We start from the raw sequence: 26,666 nt of genomic DNA, 5'->3' as shown, positions 1-26,666 counted from the left end.
CTGAGGTATGGTCAAATTTCTCCTGGTATTAATTGGGCATTTATTCAGAAATGTTTATATTTCCCCAGAGGAAGCGGAAAAAAAAATAATTACAATCTGGTAAAAAACTGTTGCTAAATGAATTTTGCAGTTCTATTGTGGTTTATAAAGTCGAAGCTCTCCAATAAATGCTTCAGCCTCTTCCAGCTGTTTGCTGCAGTACAAATGCCCAAAGCTTTTCCATGTTAAAGGGAAAATTAATTTAAATTTTGTCTGCAAGGATGGGGCACTGAGCCATTGTAAATCCTGTTAGCTCCAGAACAGGGCCTCATCCAAAATTGTCTGAGGGATCCCAGATGGTTGTAAAGTGCTTTGATACCATCATTGGCATAGTAAAGGACATCACAAGGGATTGGATCTATCCCTAATTTGGTCAATATTGCATTCAACCGCTTCTCAGAGACCTGACAGGGTGAATTAACTCATCTTTTTTATCTACCACTACAATGACGAGCATAGTTCAAAGAAATGGGGTCTGGAAGAGGATCTACTGGAAAGACCTTTATCCATGTTGAGGCTTCCAGTGAAATGAGGAATGAGCTCAGCATCTACTAAAGGAAAAAAAAAAAAAAAGGAAAATGGGGAAAAATCTTTGATATCTCAGACCCTTTTTTCTGGAAGAAAAACCCCACAGAAGAGGTGGGGTTGGTGAGGGCAAGATGAATATACAGGGTGTAGGGAAGTTAGGGTAGGGAGGAAGATGAATGTGCATCAATGTATACCTCTGTGGGCTCTGACCAGACTTTGGCAATGAATCCTGATTTTGTCATGTTTCTGTGGATTGGCAATCTCTCCAGGAAAACGGCGTGCAGCAGGTGAAAGGCATCCCAAAGTCACACAGAGACGATGCCCAGCAGAGCCACAGATCACTCCAGCAGGAAACAGCATGGCTTAAAGGGTGGGAGTTAGAAGGTATCCCAAACAAAACAGCCTTCCCTCTCCCCAAACCACTTATCTATTGAGACCACAGGATATTAATGAGCTACTAGCCCTCTAGAAATGAGGGCAGGTAATTGCAACATTACTCACAGGATTCAAGATTGAGTTTACCACATTTAGCTCAGAAGAAAAGCCGATTACAAGGGCTCAACTCACTGGTGATACTGAAATATGTAATGAAAATATACTTTAAAAAAAGAAAGAAACAAAGAAAGAAAGAAAGAAAAAGTCAGTTTTTGGTCAGCAGTTCTAGAAGTCCAGGTCATCCTGGTCAATCTCATCAGAGTTTTCTTTCTTTTTAGCAGCCTGATTTTCCTCAGTGTTTTCAGCCTCCTTTGGATCTGCACCTTCAGCATCTGGCTGCTCCTCATCTCCCACAGGATCAGAACCTGAAGATTCTTTGTCCTCTTCTTCTTCCTCACTGTCAGGATACATCTGGGAGGGTTTGGAGCTCTCATCACTTTGAACCTCTCCATTTGGCTGGTCGCTAGTGGGGTTATCATCACCTTTGCATTCCTCTTCAACTACTTCCTCTTCAGCTATTCCTTCCTCTTCAACTACTTCTTCCTCTTCATCTACTCTTTCCTCTTCATCATCAGACCCCTTCTGGGATTGCTGTGAGAAGTTTCCAACAGAGGAATAACAAGAAAAGGCTGTGGTTTTTTTCAGAGTCTCTAACCTTTTGTTGGGTTTCTTGCCTTTGGTCTTTGAGGCTTTCTCAGAAACTTTGTTGTTGCCTTGGACTTCATGCTTTTCATGTGCATTGTCAGGGGCATCACTGGTGGGTTCCTCACCATTCTCATCAGGTTTCTCACCTCTTTCACTGTTTTTCTCCTCAGCCTCATCTCCTGACTCTGGTTTTGCATCTTCTTCTGCCTCAGCTTCATCTTGCTCAGCTTCTTCATTTCCTTCCACAGCATCTCCTTCAGGATTGTTGTCAGCTCCAGAGCCCTCAACATCTCCTCTGCATTCAGATGTCTCTGCCTCATCATCAGCCACAACTTCCTCATCCTCTGGCTCCTCTGTTTCTTCAGCTTCATTTTCACCTTCATCTTCACCTTCATTCTTTTCTTCAGCTTCTTGCTCTTCATTTTGAGCTACTTCTTCTTGTTCCCCTTTTTCTTCCTCGTCCTCCTTTGTTTTATCCTCCTCTTTTTCTCCCTCTTCTTCCTCTTTTGCTTCTTCTTCCTCCTCTTTTGGGTTTTCTTCCTCTTCTACTTCCTGCTCCTCTTTTGTTTGACCCTCATCTTCCTTTGCTTCCTCATCTTCCTTTGTTCCTTCTTCCTCTTCCTCCTTCCCTTCCTCCTCTTTTGTTTCTTCTTCCTCTTTTTGCTCTTCTTCCTCTTCTGCTTCCTCCTCTTTCACATCTTCCTCTTCTTTTGCTTCTTCCTCCTTTCCTTCCTCCTCCTCTTTGGCTTCCTCCTCTTCCTCCTTTCCTTCTTCCTCCTCCTCTTCTTTTGCTTCCTCCTCCTCCTCCTTCCCTTCTTCTTCCTCCTCTACTTTGGCTTCTTCCTCTTCCTTCTCCTCTTTGGCTTCTTCTTCTTCCTCCTTTCCTTCTTCCTCATCGTCTTTTGCTTCCTCCTCCTCCTCCTCCTTCCCTTCTTCTTCCTCCTCTTTGGCTTCTTCTTCTTCCTCTTTTGCTTCTTCTTCCTCCTCTTTTTCTTCTTCCTCTTCCTCTTTTGCTTCTTCCTCCTCTTCTTTGGCTTCTTCCTCTTCCTCCTTCCCTTCCTCCTCCTCTTTAGCTTCTTCCTCTCCCTCTTTGTCTTCTTCCTCTTCTTTTGCTTCTTCCTCTTCCTCCTCTACTTCTTTTTCCTCCTCTTTTCTTTCTTCCTCCTTCCCTTCTACCTTTTCTTTTGCTTCTTCTTCTTCCTCCTTCCCTTCCTCTTCCTCCTCTTTTGCTTCCTCCTCCTCCTCTTCCTCTTTTGCTTCTTCCTCCTCCTCTTTGGCTTCTTCATCTTCTTCCTCCCCTTCCTCCTCCTCCTCCTCTTTTGCTTCTTCCTTCTCCTCTTTGGCTTCTTCTTCTTCCTCCTTTCCTTCTTCCTCATCGTCTTTTGCTTCCTCCTCCTCCTCCTCCTTCCCTTCTTCTTCCTCCTCTTTGGCTTCTTCTTCTTCCTCTTTTGCTTCTTCTTCCTCCTTTTTTTCTTCTTCCTCTTCCTCTTTTGCTTCTTCCTCCTCCTCTTTGGCTTCCTCCTCTTCCTCTTTGACCTCTTCCTCTTTGGCCTCTTCCTCCTCCTCTTTGGCCTCTTCTTCCTCTTTTGCTTCCTCCTCCTCTTTAGCCTCTTCCTCCTCCTCCTCCTCTTTGGCCTCTTCATCCTCCTTCTCTTTTGCTTCTTCCTCTCCTTCCTTCCCTTCCTCTTTCCCTTCTTCTTCATTTGTTTCTTCCTCTTCCTCTTTCCCTTCCTCCTTCTTTGTTTCTTCCTCCTCCTTCACTCCCTCTTCTTCTGTTTCCTTCTCTTCCTCCTCATTTAGTTCCTCTTCCTCCTTAGTTTCCTCTGCTTCTTCCTCTTCCTCATCTTCTTCTTTAGTTTCACCCTCCTTCTCCTCTTTTATTTCCTCCTCCTCTTCAGCCTTAGCCATTTCTTCTTCCTCTTTCTCTTCCTCCTCCTCTTTTGCTTCCTCTTCTTCTTCTCCTTCTTTTGTTTCTTCCCCTTCTTCTGCTTCTTCTTTGGTTTCTTCAGTTTTGGCCTCATCCTCCATCTCAGCATTTTGACACTCCACTACTTCAGGTTCTTCTCCATCTCCATTCAGCGTTGTGCCATCATCTTCATTTAATTCTGGCTCTTTTCCTTCTTCTTCCTCTGCTTCTGTTTCACCTGTCTGAGGTTGCCCCTCATCCTTCTCCTCGTTTTCTGCCCCTTCCTCAACAGAACCATTGGGAAGTGTTTTGGTGTCCTGGGCTGCTTCTGCGATGATGGCTTCCTCATCGCCATCTTTCTTCAGCCTCAGGATTTTCTGCAAATCAAAGGCTTGCATGACTGGGGCATTGGTGGCCACCACAGGGGCTCTGGCAGGCCTGGAAGCCAGTTTTTTCCTCACACAGGAGTCACATGGACAGTATTCTTCCTCACTGGATTGTTTGCTAATGCTGTCCTCCAAAGCTGCACTAAGGTTAAAGTCATTATCTGCATCAAACGAGAAGTCTGATGTCTCCTCCAGCCTCATCTGGGTGCCATTCTTGTCCCCAAAGAGGGACTTCTTATGCATAGTTTGCAGTCGCCACCTCCTCTGCTCGGTTTGGAGTTTGGACTCGCGTGTGGGTGGCTCCTCTGGAGGTCTCGGCATCCTCCTTCCAGCCCTGCTTTTGATCTTCCTCAACTCCTTCTCTATGCTCTTTTGTATCCTTTTACTCACTTCCTCCTTCAGCTCCAGTATCATTGCATCCATCTGCTGGTTGTCCTGCAGGTTCCACCTGACTTTAAACTCATTCATGGCATTGACATAGTGAGCCATGAACTCCTTCTCGATTTTCTTGAGTAGTCTCAGGACCCAGGTTGGGTCCGGATCCACGGAGTTTTGCTGGACAAGGGATGTGCCCACACTGGTGGATGTATCGACTGTGGGCTCGGGGTCATTTGGTGACTCTTCCTGGGGCTGCTCCTGCAACTCCTCTTTCAGCTCCGTCCCGACATCAGCATCACCGACATTGGCATCACCAGTGGTCTCTGGCTGTTCAGCTTCTTCTTCAGGCTTTTCTTGTGGGATTTCATCAGTCACAGCTTCAGCTTCTTCTTGTTCTCCAGTTTCAGCTAATTTGTTTTCTTCTTCATTTTCATTTTCTCCCGCTTCCTCTTGACCACACTCACAGTTACTGCCCTGATCCTCCTTATTCTCTTCTTCCTCCTGAGTTACAGACTCCTCTCTAGCAGACTCTGCTTTTTCCTCACCTTTTGCCTCTGAGCAGGCTGTGGAAGGGCGGGATAGCTGCTCTTCCTCTTTACTTTGCTCCTCAACCTCAGTCAGTTCTGTGCCAGTCTCTGCATTTTCCATTTGCTCGGCTGATTTGCATTCCACGGTTTTCTGTGCCGCCAGCGTGCCACCAGCTGTGCATTCTTCTCCTGAGCCACCAGAGCAACTGCAAACATCAACCCCAGAGGAGGACATGGCAGTGAAGGCGTGATCCATGGATTTTGGGCCTTTAGACCCAGACACTGGCTTTGCCAGCTTGCTTGCCTCTTGGCCTGAACTTGGGCCACTCCTTTCAGTGGTGCAACCAAACCACAGGGCTTGAAAAATATTCAGCAGCTCCGTGTACCTTGACTTATTCAAATGTTTTGAGTTTTCTGATGGATTCTCTGACTCTTCATCAAGGAGTTGGAGGCTGGCAAGACAAGTAATCAGAATGTTGGCGGAGTTACTCAGTTTCCTCCCCATTGTGGGGGACACTTCAGGCAAACTGTTTGATCGGTCAAATTTGGTCTCGTGCTTTGAACTGAGCAAGGCCTTCATGATCTGGACAGACGTTTGGACAGAGATTGGCAGGTCTCTCTTGATGTTATTTTGGCTGGATGTAACTGACTGGTTGCATTCTGCCTGCTCAGCTTCAGCAGCTTCAGGTGCAACCTCAGAGATTTCTTCCTGGTTGATGCATTCTTCAGGCTCTTCAATAACAGCTGTGTCTTCTGCTTTCTCTTCTTCCACTTCATCCTTTGCTTCATCCTTTTCAGCCTCCTCCTCCTCCTCCTCTTCATTCTTCTCCTCAGCTTTTTCCTCCTCCGGGGCTTCCTCGGCATTTGTACAGTGTGATACCTCAGTGGTTGACTCTGCATGTTCCTCTTCTCCATCATCCTCCATTTCATATTTCATAAGCAATGTTTCTGAAGGGATTTTCCGGAGCCAATCTTGCACAACTTCTTCTGGAGATGTATTTGGTAGAGCTGATGGCATTAAATCACCTCCTTCCTCCAGAACACCTGCATCTTCTACCTCTTCCTCTGTTTTTTTGTTGCAATAATCATCAGTCTCTTTCTTATTCTGACCATTTCCTTCAGTTGCAGCGGATTTAGAGCCATAGGAAGTTGCTTTGGAGGAATCCACAATTTCTTTCTGCTCTCTTCCTGCGGTCAGCACTGACTCGGTGCTGATGCTGCTGATGGAGGAATTCTTCAACATGGTCGAACGCATATTTTTTCTCTTTGGCTTCCCTTTTGGTGGGGCAGGGCATTGCAGACTGCACACTGACATAGTCTCTGACACCGATGCCCGGCTGGAGTTTGACACCTTCACACGAAGATTTTTCGTGTTTGTCTGTCTTGATTTTGAAGACAGAGACATGTTTGATTGTGAACACCTATCATCAGTTTCCTGGGATATCTGGGTCAACAGGCATTTATCTTTTATTTCTGACTTTGAAGAGACTCTTGAGGAGCTACTTGTGGGTTTTCCATTCCTAATCCCATCCTCAGTTGGGTGGTCAACTTTTGAACATACACTCCCACTCATGCTTCCCTGTTTTGAAGAAGAGGGTTCAGAACTAATCTTGGCATGACCCTTTCTGGATTTTCCATTAAGACTTGAAACACTTGAGCAGAGGGATGATGGCTTGCTGTTTTCTTCTTTATGGTTTCTTTTCTTTGAGCTTTTTGAGGATTCACTGTAGCCATTGGCAATACTTTTGGAGCTCTCCTCCTCAGCAGGACCTGCAGTTGCCTCTGGTTCACTGTTAGATGAAAGGTTTGAGTGAAGAGATCCTGACTTATGAGACATGGTGTCTCCAGCAGATTTTTTCGTGATTTCACATGAGCTTTTGGAGTAAATTGATGCCCTGCTGCCTGATCTCGCATTGCCTGCGTGTAGGGAATTCTTTTTATTCGGAGTGGATTCAAGTGAAGACACAGATATTTCAGAATGTGCGTCCAAATGAACGTGGCTGCGTTTGCTCTTTTTGGACCCTCTGGAAGAGCAAGAGACACTGCATGGAACGTTCTCATCACTGCCACTTTTCTTGCTGTTCCTGTCACTGGCCTTGGAACGGTGGGTTCCTTGTGTAGAGCATCGTTCCCCTTCACTGCTCTCACCCCTGATTGATTGGCTTGGCTTTGTTTTTGCTGACACTGAGCTGACTTCATTGACTTCACTTTCTTCCTGCTCTGGTTCCACCTCTTCAGCCTCTTTCTTGGGGCAGGACTCACTGGAGAAAGAGGACACCACTGGGTTGTCATCAGAGATGTCACCCTGCTCAGCCTTTTCTTTCGGTGTGGTGCAGTTACTGGACTTGCTGTGCACGCTGTTGGCAGGGGTGGAGCACTGGCTATTGTCTCCCTGATTTGCCTTCTGAAGGCTTGAGGAGGACACACTCCTGCCCACGCTGCTCACTTCCTCACACACGTTCTTCTTGCTCTGCCTGGACTGCAGGGATGACCTGGACATGACACTCCCAACTCTGCTGCTTTCAACCTCTTCCACATCATCCTTCAAACACTTCACAGAGGAAGCTTCAAAACAATTTGCATCCTCATTTTGTGAAATGATTTTGGTGATCTCCTGGTCTTCAGGGCTGTCTTGAGTATCCAAGTTGTTTTCACAGCTTGAATGTGACATCAAGCCCAAGGATGAAGGCCTCTGGCTGTTTCCTGTGCTTGTCCGAGTGTAGTCCTGCTGTTCTTCTCCATTGGAAGCACCGGTGGATAAATCACTTCGGCACGCACACTTTTTAATGGATCGATATGCCACTCTGTTCTTTATAGTCTCTGAGTAGGATGAGGACTCTCGCACAATGTGCTCAGAGAATTCCTCACTGGATGTGGTATGGATGCTATCCACAGATGTCATTTTTTTGTGGACTACTCTCCTCCGGGAAGATGTGCTGGAGCACGATGACCGCGTATGCCAGGTGCTTCGCACGCTGGGCTCTTCCCTCTGGGACATGTGCATGGGGTTCTTCCAAATGTCATAGTCCTGATGTTTCTTTCCACAGCTGTGACAGTGGGCCTCGTCACATTCCGATTCCTCAAGTTTGGACATGTAGGAATCGATATCACAGGGATATAAAGAATCATCTGCCTCCGAGCTGGCTTCTGGGTTCATTTTCTGTAGGGGATCTGCTCCACTGTCCTCCTCCACTCCTGACTCTTCACAAGGCAGCTGGTTCATCAGGTTGGACTTTTTGATCTGGGTGGACCACTGCAAAGTCTCATCATTGAGCAAACGGAAGCGAACCTTCATCTCCACAGACAAGCTCCCATCCTTGTTCACATGGACCCGCTTCTCGATGTCATCGTTGACCAAGGACTGGACCAGGTCCCCAGCTTTTGGGTGAGAGCAGCCATTGGAGAAGGGTCCCCCGTTGTCTGGAGAGGCCACGAGGCCATTGGGGTATGATTTTTCTGATGATAAGGAAAATCTCATTGACCTGTTGCTGGATGCTGACCGTGGATGGATAACGCTTTTTTTGGCTTTCAGTCCAAAGTTCACTGGAGTGAAGAAAAGAAAGATGGAGAAAGGTGTTAACTCACATAAAGATGACAGAAAATATGTAAGTCAAACCCTCAAACTAGTGGATCCTGATGTTATTCTATTAAAGCCAAGCCTATGCCAATTTACATAATTTGAAAATTTGTCTTTGGTGCCCTTTCATCATAGAATAGTTAAGGTTGGAAGGGACTTCTGGAGGTAATCTAGTCCAACTTCTTTGTTAAATGTTAAGTATTCAATCAATAAATTGTAAAAAAATATTTTACATCTTTATTTTAAAAAATAAATTGAAACACAAACACTTTGTTTTATTAAGTGCATGTCAGGAAGTAAAAATAAGAAAAATAAAAAATAGATATACGTATGGAGCAATTTAGTCTGTGAGTTCAGGCATTTTTTCATGTTGCAAGTATTCCTTTATTTAACTGTGAAAGTTTTCATTCTTCTTATTTAACCAGGGAAAAATACATGGAGAAGTGACCCTCTTCCTTAGCTTGTCACACATTTATTGTGCGTCATCCACTTCTCCACTCATATTCCAGGAAATGTGTGGCCATGTAGACCAGAGCAACACTCAGTCCCTACAGGGATGTGCCACTAAGAGTAATTATAATTCTTATTAAAACATAAAGGACAATTAGAAAAGGAATTGTAAGCTGGCAATAATTACAAAGAAAAATAGTGGGAATTGTAGAACAAATCAGTGAGAATAAGGGAATTTAGGAATTTCAATTGAAAGAACATCTTTATGGCCCATGCAGTGATCTGCATAGGTTTGTGTAGGTCCCTTCATTTCAAGCAGAATATGTTGCTATCAGGCTGTCTTCCAAGACATTAATCTGTCTTGTTTCAAATATATGTTTGTCCAAAATTTCCTTGTACATATATCCAGATAATCCAGTGCCTCCATGGGCATATGCAGCTAATTGGAGGGCATTTTAGGAAGGAAGTGCTGAACAGGAGCACATCCAAATCACATTAAATAGCTCTTCCCTGACCATCCTAATGATTGAACTGATGGATTTGCTCAGTTTCTTGATGGGCAAAGTTCCAGTTTATTCCCATGTTTCTCTCCAATTTTTTATGCCTTGGACAGTGAGCATAGGATGCCTCTGTCCTTGAGTTTCTACAGCTTTTTGGCAACACACAAATGAATCTTTCCAAGCTCCTGGTGTTGACAATGGAGAGAAACAGACGCACCTCCAGGGCACACTTAATTTCATCCTACAATAAATCCTTAATACGGGTGAGATTAATTGCCCTTTGGAATTAGGAAGTTTCTTTTCCCAGGCTACTGAGGGTGGCTGGTTTAATTACCTGTGACCTTAGATAACTCATGAGGGGGTGCCAAAGATATATAATCCTGAATAATCCACAACATACTTCTTCCTGAATACAATCTTTCGATAAAAACACACTTTATTTCCAAAAGGCCAGCTGTAACCTGCAGGAGAAACTGAGTCTCCTGCTGGCAGAACCAGGGCATCCTCTGGTCCTGGTGCAGGAAAATGCAGGAGGGAAGGCATGATAGGACAGACAACAAGGGGATAGAGGATTCGTGGGAAATCTCAAGGGTCTGGGTGGACAGACACAGGAAAGGAGGGAGTTCTGGAAGGAAAAGGAGACCCAGAGATATGAAAGAGGAAGGGAAGTCAGCCAGACATGGGGAGCAAGTAAAAGAAAGACTAGGGGGTGTAGGGAGGAAATCCTAGAAGGAAACCAGAGAAAAAGAAGAGGAGGATGGAAAGGCCTGGGAGGCAGGGAGAGGGAAGTGCATTTTCCACATGAAATCTGAACGCTGGGGCAGCACAATAGGGGCCTGTAATCCCCACGCTGTGGGACACGGCCCTGGGTACGACTGCGTGACACGGCCCCGAGGTTCTCTTACTTTCATTGTTCTCGTTGACATTGTTGCCATTGTTGGAGCGGGAAGGCAGGTTGGGCAGCTTCTCCACTGAGTGTTTCCTCAAATTCTCCATGGATACAGGTTTGAAGGGCTCCCGGCCGACACACACCAGCACGTTGGGGCAGTGGAGCAGGGCCTGCATGCTGTCGATCTGCAAGGGGAACAACAAGTGGAAAACCATGAGCCCAGACAGAAGAATTTGGTTTCCCAGGCCTGCAATCAACTGACAATGAGTTGTCACCTAAATAAAAGGGTATTTGGATAATGGTCTCAGGCACGCAATGTTGTTTTTGGGGCCAGGAGTTGGACCTGATGATCCTTGTAGGTCCTTTCCAGTTCAGGATATTCTGTGATTCAATGAAAATAAAGGTGATTCTGGAGAACTTTGGGGTCTACCAAAGGCCGTTGGAGAACTCCTCCATTGAAAGAGAAGCTCTGCTATATTTTGATCAGATTTCCTAAGATAGGGAAGGTCTGGGAGAGATTGCTTAAGGGAGAATATATCTAATTTATTATGTATTATTTAAGATTTCATGTATTCTGGAAAAAAATTGGGCATATTCCATGTGGTAGTGAGGAAGAGGGTGGAATTGGAGGTGGTCCAGTTTGCCTTACAGAGAATTATAACCTTTAAATTCTTCTAATTCCTGTATGGGGCAGCTTTTATTACCCGAAAAATGCTACATTTCATTTTGTCCCTTAGTCAATCCTTTTCTTGCTCAGGAAGAGGGACAAGAATTGCAACTTCCCCTAATATTCCCTCAAATACTGCTTCAGTTATAACCCTAAGTATTGCCTCAGTGCTGGACAATGAGGGACATTGTCCCCAACGTGGGAAGTGCCTGTGAAGGAGTCTTTGTTCCTCCACAAGAACTCAGGTTTGCACCCTTCGTCCTCACCACATGACCTGTTCCTGGATCACACACCAAGTCCTTCATGAGTCACTTCTCATGGAACTGTATAGTCCTAGAATGGTTTGAGTTGGAAGGGATTTTTTAAATGCCAACCTGTCCAACAATGAGCAGGGACATCTTCAGCTGAATCAAGTTTCTCAGATCCCCATCCAGCTTTTACCCAAATACATCTGTCTCTCTCAAAGAGCAGGAATCAGTCCTGTGGGAAGCACTGGGCAGACAGATCCTGGGCCCATCTTCCTTCTTGTTTCTGCAGCCTCTCATTCGAAAGACAGAAGTTGAGATCTCGGGTAAAATACTTGATGTCTTTGAAAAGAAGGAGAAGTCTCTCTTGCTGTCTGAGAGGACTTTAGAGAGGTCAGTTTCTGGCAGCTTTGTGCATCTCCACAATGTGGCACGTCCCTTCCTCCTCAGCCTGCTGCCTCAGGAGGACATCTCTAGAGCATAGGGAAGACTTCAACAAGAGGTGACCACACCATGGGTTACCAAGCCAGCACTGGTGCTGGGCTTAGCAAGATGCACCCTGACCTCACCCTGTCACTTAATCATCATCCCCTTAATGAGAACCAAGATAAGGAACCTCAGAGAAGCAGCAATGACAGTTCTGCAGCTGTCACACGTGCCTGAAATAGCAGTGAGTAAAGGAAAGATCTTGGCCTCTAAATATTGTTACAGCCAAGGGATAAAGAACCAGAGCCCTTTTGGAACCGAAGTCCTCAGTTTGTGAAATGCTCCTGGGGTTTTCCAAGATGTCCCACCAGGACTGTGGGAGACACTAAGGGATTGGTGTTGGACCTGGTACAAATAAGAGGAAAAATGTGTGGAGGGTGAAAGAGCAAGACAGAGATAAATGGAAGAACATTCTAGTTAATCAGTTCTGAAAGCATTTCTTACAATAAAACATATGGCATCAACTTTTTAGTGGGAATATAATAAGAATTCCTTTGTCTTCCCATTTTTAAAATTTTCTGTTTGTGTTACAATTCTTGTGTATTAGGCCCATCCAGTTTGCTATGAAACCCAAAATAAGAGAGCTTTTTTCACTGAAACTTTCATTAAATTCTGCAAAGCAATGAAACTTCCAAATTCATGTGATGGGTTACCATGAAACAGAAAAATAGCTCACAAATCTCAGTTTGCTTCTGTTCACTCTGCTTCTAGTCCATCTATTCCTAAAGAAAAAAAAATCTTTATATAGTCCTAATGAAACTATCTTTCTAGCTCCCTTTAAAAGTTTATAGAGAGACTAGAATTTAATAAACCAAATATTTTGAGTATGTTTTTGCCATCTGTATATTTAATTTCCTTCTTTACTTTCCTGTTCTTTTTCTTTCCTGCTTTTAATTTTTATTGCTTTGATGAGATCTTTCCCCTTATCTTACACAAGTTAAAAAAAAAAGTGAGAATAAAAAAAAAAGAAAGATAAAAGGAAAAAGAGGGAGAGAACAAAAAGACAAATAGACATGAAATGTGTTCTGTCCCTAAAGTAAAATAATCTGTCTTTCAAGCTCCACTAAGTTTAGGAACTGTTCCTATTGGTAAAGGGCATTTTTTTCAGTGAGAGCTATTTTTTGCCCACATTTTCTCAGTGCTTCCATGTCTGGGTGTAGATATTTCAATCACACTCATCACTGCTGTGCTGTGTGCGCAGAAAATAGATGGTGCCAATGACAGAGAGTCAGGGATCCATGGAACTGAGCCAGCTGAGTTAGGGAATTTATACATTCTTTTATATGGAATACACTTGTGTGATGTCACTTAAAATAGTCTGTATTTGTAGTATGGGGTATTTCTGATATCAGCAGCACTTTAGCTGTGTTTGTGCCTGTAATATAAATTTTCTTCCTAATGTCTTGCAAGATTAATCTCTTTGAATTGGTAATTCCAGAGATTCATCTTTGTCATTGGTAAAAGCATTTTGGTAGTTTTAAGTACAACTGAATGTTTTCTGATGGTCAAATAAATCCCATTTCTCACACTGATTTAATGCAGTGTCCACTGTTTCAGGGCAGGGCAGGGCTGGGGTAGCAGTTCATTCCATCTGCTCCATACGGAGCCTTCCCACACTGCTGCAGGAATTCCATCCTCTCAACACACGGCCTGGCATTTCCAGAGAACATCTGTTTTTAGGGCCATCAAAGTGACATCTTTTACTAGTGCTGAATTATCACTGAACAGCACATCCCCTCTTGTGTATTTAACAACTTGCAGCTCACTCAGTGTGTTCTGGGTGAGGCCCATTCCATTCTATTATTTTAAATCAATAGTAAAACCTCAGATTCTTCTTGTAAACAGATTCTCCACTCCCCTCAGGCTGTCACAGCAAGATTTCTAAGCAGCCATGCTAGGATATTCAGAGAAAACAGTATTAAATCCCACCATGATTTAGCTAAAATATACCCAAAGGCAATGGATTGTAAATCCTTAAAATCTGGTGATCATCTGAAGGAGATGTGATGGAGAACAGAATGTCCTGCTCTATTATTTCTCCATTAATTCATCACATAGGATTGTAACTCATCGTCTACAAGCAAGGCTTCTTGGTGGAGAGCAGCCAATATTTTTGGGAGACAGTTAATTTCACCTGGTGCAGGTCAACCTCCCACCTTGGACATGCCTGACTCTCACTGATGACAGAGTCAATAATCTCAATGCAGTTGTCTAAATGTAGATTCAGAGAACAATTTGAGATGTTCTAGAGTATCAAATATGTGCCTGAGGATAGCTGACAGGATAAAAGATAAACATGAGACTGGAAAGCTCAGCAGGAAACATCAACCACATTCATAAAGTTAGAAAATGAGGAATCTTCATTTGCAAGCTGAGTCCCAAATTATGAGAACTTCAAAAATATTTTAGTCCATAAGTGAACAATTAGAAATAAAATGGAAGAGAAATAATGGCTTATGATAAAGGTATCTGATGGGTTAGCAAAGAGTTCCTTTAGATCACTCAGGATCCATTCCAGCCTTTCTGGAGTCCCCTCGACATAACTCAGTCACAGCTGAGGTTGTGGATTACCAGAGACAAAAATCCACCAAAAATCATGGGATCAGTCTCTAGCAGTTGGCACTTGGTGGGCTGGAATAGACTCTCACTAAAGTTTTATTGCATGATACCGGAAAATTAAATTGAGTTTCTTGGTTTGTAAAACCCAAACCAAGTCCCACTGTTATAGATGGAGAGAAACTTAGTGACCTCCACAGACTCTGGATCAGGATCCAAGAGGATTATGGATGCTGTGAGTGAAGGTCTGGACAAGAGCCCAGGTTGGCTGTGTCTTAGAGCAGCCTGGTCTAGTGGAAAGTGTCTCTGCCCATGGCAGGGGGTAGGAACAAGATGATCCTTAAGGCCCCTTCAAAATCAAACCATCCTGTGGTTTATGATTCATTATCCCCCACCAGAGGAAGTCCCTGCCCCAGTGGGACATGGCATTTATGGATTGGTTCGAAAAAGCTCAATGTTCTTTCCAATAAAAATGATTTACAGAAATTTAGCTCCACTGGGGAGGTCATTACATGTGAGGTGCAAATGAAAACACATCCTCTCTTGTGAAACAGCCTTTTTTTTTATCATTGGATAGTCTGGCTGCTATCCAATGAGGATGGATTGTCTCCATGAATTTTGCTGTACAACTGGACCCACCAACTGCTGTGATCTCAGCAAGGACCTCTAGGTGCTACTGCAACACAATTAATAATAAAATGACATCAATACCTATACGGAAGCAAGGCAAACATAACACCTCTAAAATACAGAAGCAGCTGGTTGTTGTGGAGAAAATGCCACCCTCTGGCTCTTCCCAGAGAAAGAAGAACCACTCAGCCTTGCTCACCTCAGAAGCTGAACACAGATACCAGTTTCTGATGAAGGCAGAGTGAAGGAGACACCCTTTCTCTGCCTCAGGTGGCTGCCAGCCAGCCAAAGACATCTGAGACTTAGACAGAATGTGGAAATAATGCAAGACATTGTTCAGAGGACAAATCTATAAACTAATCCACCTTCCAAAGGAGTGCAGAGATGCACGGGAAGAACAGGAAAAGCTGGAAACAGACCCACTGAGGAACAGGCTAATGGGCTGAGTCCATGGCCTGTGCTGTCTCACTGCCTCCTTTCCTAGAGCTCTTTCATCTTCTCCTCTTTGTCTTCCATTCCCATTTACACCTCCTTGGAGTGTGAACAGCCCAGTTGTTTTGTGGTTGGGCCACATCCAATCCGGAGGCATCCAGGCTCTGAACTGATGAATCGCGGTTTAACGATAATGAATTTTGCATTTTATTCACGCAAAGAATCCACGTGCCCTTCCCTTCCCCAAACTTTGCACCGGAGGAATTAGAGAGTGGCTCTTCTGGGGAGTGGCTGGGTAATCTGTGGTCAGAAGGTGAATCATGGGGTGTTGCCACTCCATGCCCACATACAAATTAGCAAAGTAGTGGAAGAAAAGGAGGAGGAAGAGATCAGGAAGTGCATGACTTGTTCTCTCTTTCTCTAACTTTAGCAGGGGTCAGAAGGCTCTTCCCTGTCATGCAGAGGAACACAGAACAAGAGTTAATACTGAACTTGGAGCAAGGAAATACTGCATGGAAATGGATCTAAACCTCTGGAAATGGTAGCATCCAAATTATTCGTCCAGAAGAGAGCACACAGCATCTCTTGCATCTCTCAGATCAAAACTCACGTGGTTTCTTAAACTTAATTAAATATCAGGTCCCCAGATCCACACAGAATCATGGAATTGTTTGGGTGGGAAGGGGCTTCATGGATCATCCAGTTCCACCCCTGCCATGGTCAGGGACATCTTCCACCATCCCAGGTTTCTCCAAGCCCTGTCCAACCTGGCCTTGGACACTTCCAGGGATCCAGGGACAGCCACAGCTTCTCTGGGCAACCTGTGCCAGGGCCTCCCCACCCTCACAGGGAACAATTCCTTCCCAATATCCCATCTAACGCTGCCCTCTGTCAGTCTGAAGCCATTCCCCCTTGTCCTGTCACTCCATGTCCTTGTCCAAAGTCTCTCTCCATCTTTCTTGCAGGCTCCCTTCAGGTACTGGAAGGCTCATCCCAAAACCTTCTTTTACCAAAGAAAGATGCATAAATCAGCATGGATTCCAGCGTCCAAGGCTCTTGTAATTACAAGCTGCCACCTTTATTTGATGCTTATTTAATGAGAATATGGGTAAGTCCATTGCTCCATATGCTGAAATGCATCAGTGTAAGATAATTTGCCATTCCAATATTTCTCCAAACATCAGCATCTTCTAGATTTTTACAGACACGACCTGTTCAGCTTTCACATTTGCCCACAGTGTAAAGATGCATGAAAAAATGGGAGTTGTGGAAGGCCATGAAGCACTCAGTGAGCCAAGTAAAACATGTGAAAGAGAGAGGAAAAATGGAATAATTCCCAAGCTCTGCTTTCTCAGTCAAGCACAGGCAAAGATCATGTGTAGCTATTGCTCTGCTGGTAGTTTTTCCTGGAGTACTCAGGGTTGCTTTTTCACTGTGTGTGACACTTTGCACACATATAAAATAAACATTCTGGGTTTTGCCCTGAAAATACTTTGGATGAGCAACTCTTTCATCATTCCAAGAGAAATACTGCAGTCAGAAAATCAGTGGCTGTTGGAAATCACTTGGGTAGCAGCAGAAGAGAAACACCTCATGGGAAAAGGGAAAAGGGGAAGGGAAGAGGATTGATGGGGAAATTAAAGGCATGGAGAAAGAATGTTTTTAATAAACAGGTGAAGAGGATATAAATGGGAAGAAAAGTGATTTCTAGCCTGGTTCAGTTCAGAAGTTTTGATTGTGTGAGGGTTGCCACCAGTCCTGCCCCTGTTCACATTGCACTGGCCTTATATGCAAGTTTTGATGGCCTTTTCTGTCCCCACCCACCCTGTCAGCTCAAAATTAGGTCTGACTGTGTTCAAGCTGTGAAGCATGCAGAGAAAGAGCAAACTGCTGTTACAGGTGCAAATTTCAATTGAGAAGAGAGGACAGCCTTTCTAGAAAAGGCTGGAACATCGCTCCTGATGTTTTTCACCTTCTGACTGAAATCAGAGTCCCCCACCTGCCCCTTTGGCATTGGGTTCATTAAATCTGGTCCATCCAACATCAGCGTTTGAAAATGATGAGTCAGAGTAACATCCACTCCACCCCAAGAGCCTGCCCTGATCCTCTCCTGGGGCAGGATTAGCTTAAAAATTGGCATGCCTTGAAAAATGCGAAACATTTGGTTCTTGTGCTCAGCCTTGTGGTGGCTGAGTCAGTGGGAAGGTTCCAGTTTGGGAGTTCAAGCTTTTCCCCATAACCAGAAGCTGTCAAAACTAACTCCTTATGCATATGGAGAATATTTACAGTGTGGATGAGAAGGTATTCCAGTTGGAAATTGTGGGGGAAGGAAGGAAGGACAACATAGTTATGCTCCAAGTATTTCTAGGAGCTGGAATTGAGGATATAAACCCTCCTGAGCCAAGCTCACAGATCCATATGGAATTGATCCATGGTCTCCAGAAGCTCTGGGCACAAAGAGAGACGCATTCATGTGAAAATTTTGGTTTAATTGAGTATTTTTTTTTTGGTTATTGAGTCCAGGTTTCACTCTAATTTTGCAAAGTCCATGGTATGAATGGGAAAAGTGAGAGGATTTTTACTTCTGCTTGCAGACCTTGCTAAGAGTTGCAGCAGAATCCTTTGAATTCCATGTTCAAGGCCCAAAAGGAAGAAGAAAATTGATGCAAATGTAAAAATCATATCGTTTTCTCTCCTTTTACTGGCTAAAGACTTGCAAGTCTGCATTTGTAAAACCCAACTTCCCTATGAAAAAACCTCACAGACCTTCCTGTGAAAATTCTTTGAAGAAACAGCGATTTCTACTGAAAGTACTTATAGAAAATTCACAGTTTTTCCATTAGAGGGTGGAATTCTGCTATTTTTTGTACTCTCAGCAAATTAATAAATAGATCATGGTGACAAATCTTAACTCTCCTGAAGTCCACTTTTATTTAGTGCTCCTTTTCTACACTATAAAGAGAACCATCAACAGTAAAATCTTCACATTTCTCATAAAATATTTTGCAGCACAACTTTTTCTAGTGAACCATGATTTTTTCTGGCAATTTACCTGTTACTGAAATAAAGCTGTTTTTATTGGCTCGATACATTTTTTTCATAAATAAAACCCCCACACAGGATTTTTATATCAAGTTTAAATTACTGTTATACACTTTTGTGCCCTTTGTTGCATTGATAAATCTGCATTTTGTAAGTCTGGGGTATTTTGTTTCTTCTTTAACTGTCTGTAATCTTTCCAGAGTTCTAAGCTTCTATATGTTGGTAATTTTCTTCTAAGTACTTTTTAAAATTTGTTTAAGATGGAAAAAAGCCTAAATATGACAAAATTGTACCTACAGAAAATTTAATTTCTTTTTTTTTCAAAACTACTTGCATTTAAAACCAAAATCATTTGTTCTGGGGAAAACCCAGTAATGCCAAAAATAGCTGTAGGAGGTACCCATAGCATGGCAGAAACTTTTGGCTGTATAATTGATGTCCATAAGGACAAGTTAAATGAGTGGTAGAATTTCCTAAATTGCTATTAGGGAAAATTAGGAAATATGAGTGGCCATACCACCAAGGCTGCCAGAGCTCCAGGAGGGTTTGGACAACACTCTCAGGCACATTGTGGGATTTTTGGGATGTCCTGTGCAGGGCCAGGAGTTGGACTGCATGATCCTTGGGAGTCCCTTCCAGCTCAGGATATTCCATGATTCCACGATTATTGCATATACTCAATAATATGAATGGAAATGTATTTGCCCTGGATTAAATTCAAAAGGATTAGAAAGCAATTACGCTTTACTCCATTATTACTGAAGGAACAAAACCTCCTCAGGCTAAAGGAATCATCTGCATTTGGTGTATGTTAGATAAGAAAGTATCAGATTTGCTGCATGTTAGATAAGAAAGTCGCTAAACACGGGGTCCCTTTAACTCCACCTTGTAAGGCACCTGGCCAGATGATCTCAGGGCATCTCAAAGGTTCACAGAACACACCTGGATATGAATCTTCTTGTGGATGAGGTTCATGGAAAGTTTTGCTGAGGTTTTCAGATTGCTTGTGTAAATCTCGTTGGAGTCATTGCGGTTTTGGCATGGAATCAGAGAATATCAAACCTGAAACCTGTGGTTTGTTTTTAGACCATGAGTCACACACGTGGTGGGTGGAAAAGTGGCACAGCTCACTTGATAACAGCAGTTTGTCCCAGATCAGGAGCTGGAATTCATTGCAATCCTTCATACCTGAGCACAAAAACTGAGTGTCACAGCAAATACGTCAATGTGCAACAAGAAAATTAACGATCCCACGGAGGCAAATTATCACCTCTCTTCTCCCACTGTTTATATACACACCACATTTTAAACCAGCTTATCTGCCTCCATGTATCCCGTTTTCCTCTTGCACTTCCATCGGTGTCTTGATGACACCTGTCATTAAGACAGATGATCTTGGTAGAAAGCCACATGAGTGGCCGAGAGGATGCCTGCGGGCAGCCTACAGATGTCCTAGGAATGGCTCTATGGATGTGTAAATCTGAGTCAGGAAATATGTCAGACAAGCCTGTTTCCTGGCCTTGCACCCCTAGGTCACTGTAAATACAGTCATTATCAAGAACTACTTAGTGATAATAGTTAGGCCACCAGCTTGGCTAGTAACATCTAAAAATAAAAGTTCTGTCTTTACTGCTAAATTAAATCCATTCTGCATCCAGGGCACTGGAACAACGTTGCCTGTACCACACTTCTTAGAGTGGTCTTTAGAGCATTTAAAGCCTGGATCAACTGATACTCTCCCAAGCAATTCCTGGGCAGATCTGGGAGAAACACACGCCAGGGAGCTTTTCTAAGAAGTGGCTTGAACGTGGCTACCCTCTGTGGGAATTAGACCCTATTTTGTGTGCTACAAAGTGGGATTATCCACAGATGGTGCCATTTGGTGCCAGAGTCTGTGCTCTGGTACTCTCCTGGCTACTGGAAAGGCTGTGAGGGCTCATTGTGCTGCTTTGGGCTGAAAATCTTATCCTACAGGTTGCTGGAGACTGGGAAGATACAGCAGGGAAGGAGTCACTTCATTTGGGCCATTCTGTCTTTCTCGAAGAATGGGACGTGGACAAAGATGTCTTGATTTGCCCCAGAATGGTTTGCCTTGCCTTAGTGCAACCCATGCCAAATTCCACCAAAACACAAGAGAAAACTGAGGGTTCTTACCCCAAGGAGTTTCTAATAACTAATTCTTTACTATCCCCAGTTTGTGGTGCCTGAGGAAACATTCCTTAACTCGTGATTGCTCCCCTGAGTAACCCGCACGGCAATTCCCTGATCCCTCTGGGAAATTCAGTGGCACACAGTGCTCCTTCTGCAACGTTCTCACTTGCAGAATCTGAGGCAAAATCAACTCTTTCTGGTCTTCCACTTGACCTTTCCACACAACAAAACCGGATCAGATTCACTCATTAAAAGTAACAACTTACGGTCAGCCTTGAGTGCACCCAAACAAAAAAACATCTCAGCCTTGGCCTCACTCCAACAACCATAAAACTGGCCACATCCCCTGGAAAACTCTTCCGAGGGCTGATAAATCCCATTTGAGCTGCTCTTGGTAATTGCCACCAGCAGCCATAAACTATGTAGACGATTTGCCATCTCACAGTGTGGTTTCAAACGCTGTGTGAGGAGGAATGCTGGATTTTAAGGAAGAGTTTGGTTTGGTTTTTGTTTTAATTTAGTACAGCCAGTAAAAGGAAGGCCTAGTGATTCAGGAATCAGGACATCTGTGCCTGGACACAGTCATGGTGCTGGGTTCCTGTGACTTAATGAAGTCTTAATGACTGTTCAGCTGGTGGGCCCTGGACAATTGCCATTTGTAAGGGAAATCCTCTGTCGCTGCCTCATTATCCTACACGTCATTTCTTACAGCCTGGGAGGATTTCTGCCCTTTCTGTGATCTCTGTCTCTTTGCCCCCAGAGACATCCTTCCCTCTCCAGAGGCAGGTGGTGGGGATCTGAACAGAGATGCATTCCTATGGTTTAGACCACGAGGAAGAAAACCCACTATGTGGCATAAAAACTTCCCAGAATGGAGTAAAAAGGTCATTTGATGGAGAAGATAACCTACAATTATTCTTTTTATTGAGATATCTGCACACCTGGTTCTTTTTTTAGTGTAGAACTGAAGTTCTCAGTAAAATCTAGGAAATACGTGATTTCCTACAGTCTCATCAGTTAATGGATGTAAAGTCCCATACTTGTGTTTGCCAATATCTAAATATCTGTTGTACTTTGTCAGTAGTATATGAAAACTTAGGCCTAGCTTAATTTACTAGTCTCAGTCAGTCTTCGTATGTTCTATAAATAATAAAGAGGGTCCAAGAGGTTAAATGCTCCCCCATCCCAAATGCCTCGTAAGACAATCAGATTTAGATGAATTACTGAATTACGCCCAGGATTGTCTCTATTTTAGTGGGAAAATGTGCACAGAGTTTCACTGGCCAGTTGATTGCGTGTCAATGTTAACCTAAATAACAAATTTCTCTATTTGGGCAGTTAATCCAATTATTTTCAGTTAATCACCTGGAAAACACCAAAGAGTGGCTTGACCTGAAAAATACTTTATGATTTACTCTTCTTTTCTTGCTGAAAATTTAACTGATTTTGCTTACCTAAAACTGAATTAAATTTTTCTCCAGTCACGTAGTCATCAAATTTCTAGGCAAGAAAAATCTTGGTTAATTTGGAAAAATGGGCTATTTGCCCTGATGAAATGAGTGTTCAAACACTTCACACCTACTTTCTTTGGTGGGACTAGGATTTCCTAGTAGGAAATCTGCTTACTGTTTAGGAATTCAAAATACTGGTTTCCCCTCACTCAAGCCTTCAGGAGTTAGAATGAAAATATGTAAATACCAATGGAACCAAACTGGATGTACTTCCGTGGGAATCAGGGCTTTAAAATTCTCAGATTCTTTGATTTAACTTTGAGTTTGATTGAATTAAACTTACAGGTGTACTGGAAAAATTTGTGAACTACAAAAGGAAGAAATCACTTTCCTCTACTTTCTCAAATCAATACTCCATGAAAAGAACACAAAACAAGCCTGTTCCATGTGTCTAAGTTTGTACCCACATAAAGATTTGTAATTTTGAAGCGTCCTGAATTTGCTCAACAGAATGGTAAGAATATTAAAATGGAGCAGATCAAAACAGAGCCTCTGGGACAGAGCTGATTTAATTCCTTTTAAGATTTATGTTTAGATCTGGAATTACAGTAGTAGAAGAAACAAAAGGAGATTGAAGAGCAAACACTCTGGGGTCTATGAACATCTCTTCAATTGATGGAAGATTGATTAACTTGTAGGACAGGAGATTACACCCTTTTTTGGTGTTTGTTTTTCAAGAATTCAAGGAAAAACTGGCTGAAAAAGAGACATTGTGAACCTACTATTAAATGCTGTGAATTTTGTTATTCTGAGCCAGTCAAATACAAAGTCAGTCCATCAGTAGTCCAGATGCATTGCTTAGGAATTATTCTGCTAATCTGTCAAAATATGGGAATAAATATCAAAAGTTACTGTTCCACTCAATCCCAGCCCTCTTTCCCAGAAAGATTTCTGTGCTAAGACATGGGTAAAAAAAATACATAGATAATTTGGACAAAAGAAGTTTACAAAATTATTTAAGGAGAATTTGATTTATTCTTCAAAGAGAATAATGCAAGAAAAAAGGAAATACCCAAGAAATATGAAACATCCAGATACCTTTGAATGATCATGGAAGAATGGAAACTTCTTTCCATTATCTTTAACAGAAAATGCAAATTTAAGTATAGAGACAAGATGTGCAGCTAAAATTAAACTCCAGCACCAGTGGAAGGAGGTTATTTCAGGAAAGCTCAAAACTGTGAGTTGAATCCACAATTTTCACTCCTCAATGAAACAGTTATATCTGGTGAAAACTCAGCCACAACAAACTGTGTATAAGAAACAGAGATCTTGAAGCTGAGCTGTGACAAAAAAAAACTTAGAAGAAGAACAGAGAATCCATGCAAAAGTAAAAAAAATTGGAAAATCTAAGATTTTCCAATCTAAAAAAATCTAAAATCTAATTTTTTTTGTGGTTTAAATGCTTTGCACCCAAGTCTAGAGTAACAGGAAGCCCTAATAGAAATGGTTGTTAAATGAACAGTAGTGAACAGTTTGAAAGCTGAAGGTAAATTACTAAAATTAATAATGGCCAAAAAACTCACTGTAAAATATTCATAGGAAAGGTATTAATAATCACATATCTCCTAATTATATGGAAGAAGATGATGTTGCTGAGGTTGGACCCCCTGCCACCTATCACTGTGATATTCTGCACAGGAATTAAAGGAGTGAAAATAGAATTATTAAGGTATAAAAAAATCAATTCCTTATTGACAAAACAGTAATGAAAATTTTCATATTAAAAAAATAGAATCTGAAGGGACCATGGAGAGATAAATGATGGTGTTTGACCCACACCCAGATTTCTGCTGATGGAAAACATGGAAAGGTTGGAAAAGACCTCCAAGATCATTGAGTTGAAAATATTGTATTTACAGAGTGCATATTTAACACATATCCCATCTAAAGTATTGGTGTTTATAATGACTAGAAGGAAAATTGTGGGAATTCATTTAGGAATCACAAGGGAAGCATTAAGACTGCACTAAGAAGTAGAAGGCAATACTTTTCTTTAGAGGAATCAATGAAAATTCTCAAAAATTGAACAAGAGAAATTTGTTACAAGTTCTCAAGATTATTATGTCCATCTGGACTGAGCAGGAGTCCAAGATTTGAAAACTGGAGAAATCAGTGGCAAAATAAGTTAGTTTTCCATATGTTATAAAATACCTTGGCAGCAGGATTTGGTTTGGTTGGAAGCCCTTTCCAGACTGGTGAGAACAGCAGAAAGCTCTGTGATAAGACACAGAGCTTCCACCAGGAAGGATGGCTTAAATTATCCCCTCCCTCTCTCCTTCCTACTGCACATTCCTCTCCCTGTGCCAGGTAAAAATGAGTTTATTGCAAAATATTCGTGCATTTTTTTTCCCTCCTGGATAATGGGCCATTTGAACCCAGGTCATTTCAGTCACCTGGCTCAGAAAATGACACCACAAGTGGTTGTGTTTTTACAACCAAGGAGGAGCTGGCACTCAGCCCTTTAAACGTGGGAAAAGTGGCAAAGGAGCTGGGAATCTCCATTCACTGCAGGGACAGGGAAAAGTCAGGACAACTTGTGAGATCCTTTCAAAAAAATGGAGCTAAAGGTTAGTTAGCTAAAAAGAGATAGAGAAGAAGTCAAGAGAATCTCAGGTTTGTACAGAAATTCCTTTGGGAACAGAAGAATGAAAGGATTGCCACATCTTGAATTTATTATAAGAATTTCCCCCACAGCAGATTCACTAATTCATCAGTAGAAAAGTGTGTCTTGATCCCACTCAAACATTAATTTTTTATGCATTAGTTGGTTATCTTATCATCTGTCATCGTTATATTCTGCCTGGTTTTGAACTGAAACCGCCGCATCATCTTATTTTATCTTATCATCATTGGATATCTTATCTTTTCTCTGTTGAGGATCCCACATCATGAGCAGGACCCTGTTCTGTGGGGAACTGTGCAACCACAAGGTGCTACCTAAGGGCCACCCCATTCTGTTGAATTCCCAGTGGTCAGGTATGGAAAAGTTGAACCTGTGTTGGGACATGCCTCCCAAAAAAAAGGTGAGAAACACTAAAACTAGAAGGGGTTTTATATCTGACTGCAAAACATTAAACCTCCTATTGACCCCAAATAATATTTGTCATGAAGTTCTTGAGTGGCTGAACAAGATTCTTCTGCATCAAACTATTGTGTAATTAATGGGCAAGTGATTAATGTGACAAAGCCCGAAGGACTAAGATAAGGTGGATAGACTTTTGGACCCATGAGCTAAAGGATTTACATCACAAGGAACGTGATGACTCCCGTCTGAACAACTGACCAGCACCAGAGGTATTTACCTTCTTCCCATCAATAGTGTAGAGCTTCTTCACCGGGAACTGCAGGATCTCCGTGATCTCATCCAGGAGCGTTTTGAAACTCCGGGCATTTCTGCGGTTCAGGATGATGGAGCGCCGAAATCCACTTTCCCCATTCTTAACCAGAGTGATTTTCTTGGGTATTCTGGGGCCATGGTGAGTAAAAGGTGCGGAATAATCTTCCAGCTTGCCCTCCTGAGCCGCTCTCCTCATGGTGCTGGAGGGGCGACTGTTCCGTGGCGGGGCCGGCCTGTGTCCCCCAGAGGTGATGCTGATGGGCTTCACGTACTTCTTGTCAGAGCACAGGTAGCACCCTCCATCCTCCAGCTGGTCCAGCTCACTGATGCAGTGTATTCCTCGCGGGGTGGTGATGGTCCGGACCCCGAACGGCAGCGGGACCCGATGGGAGAGGTCATCCATGAGCGCGTTGAAGCTCTTGAAGCTCCGCTGGTTGATGGCCATCTTGACTCCTGCAAACTGAGGGTCTCCACTCTTGAAGAAGGTTATTTTTTTGGCTGGAGGGACTTTGGTGAGGTTGCTGGCCCGAGCCACGGAGGGGAGGGGTGGCTCATAGTTGTAGGAGCTGGTGGTTGGCAGGTAGTCAGCAGGCACCTGAGTCATCCCTCTTGCTTAAAGGTAACTACAAAGAGAAGGAAAAACAGAGTGAGGTTTGTTTGAGTTAGGAAGGATCAGGGCCTGACTGCTGTGGGAGCCAGGTTTGTGCTCCTCACAAGAGCTCCAACATGAGCAGATTGTACCAACAGCTCTTAGGAATTCATGGATCAGGCAGATACAGGGAAGCACAACAGGGAGAGTATCCATAACCCTGCTCCTCACAGTCAAACCCTCCTGGTCCTGCACATTCCAGTGGGAATCCAGTCAGTGTCAGTCACCCCCAAGGCACAAAAAGCATGAGTCAGACCCCAAGCGAAAGCCACAAAAAGTGCATTGTTGTCCTTTGGAGTTTTGTGTCTTCCTTGCTTATATTTTTGGGGTTTTCTCTGAAATTATCAGAGCCAGTGATTACTTCAGCTTTATTTTTACAAGCACAGCACTGAGATTCTCACGTAACCCTTTAACCCTGTGGACTAGAGCATAACAAAAACCAAAACAAAGCTGAATTTCTTCATGTTGTGATTATACTTTGTAGCACACAATCAGTCCTGAGCTCACTGAGGGGCAGAGCAGTGTGGTTTTAGAACAGGCCATGCCATAACGTGCTGAGTTCAGGATGAAAAATTTCTGGCAGTTATGCAAACAATTAACACATAGCACAAGACATCAAATAGAACTACAAAACTTGGTTCCGCTAAAGAGTGGGAAAATTGGAGAATGGTTGGGATCATCTGCCCAATTTTTGTTG

General features: G+C 43.0%; 1 protein-coding gene across 1 annotated transcript; it reads right to left on the bottom strand.

Moving 5' to 3' along the window:
- Positions 1–1,227: 1,227 nt before the first annotated feature.
- RP1L1 (RP1 like 1) lies at positions 1,228–25,924 on the bottom strand. The gene is made up of 3 exons (XM_053937546.1): positions 25,286–25,924; positions 10,277–10,445; positions 1,228–8,300 (listed from the first exon to the last, which is right to left on the bottom strand). Exons 1-3 carry the CDS (start codon positions 25,922–25,924, stop codon positions 1,228–1,230), a joined length of 7,881 nt encoding a protein of 2,626 aa, XP_053793521.1.
- Between the last annotated feature and the right edge of the window lie 742 nt (positions 25,925–26,666).

This window comes from Vidua chalybeata, chromosome 3 (assembly GCF_026979565.1).
Source record: "Vidua chalybeata isolate OUT-0048 chromosome 3, bVidCha1 merged haplotype, whole genome shotgun sequence".
NCBI lineage: Eukaryota > Metazoa > Chordata > Aves > Passeriformes > Viduidae > Vidua > Vidua chalybeata.
Note: the sequence above shows the minus strand (reverse complement) of the source record. Positions and strands in the feature narration are given on the sequence as shown.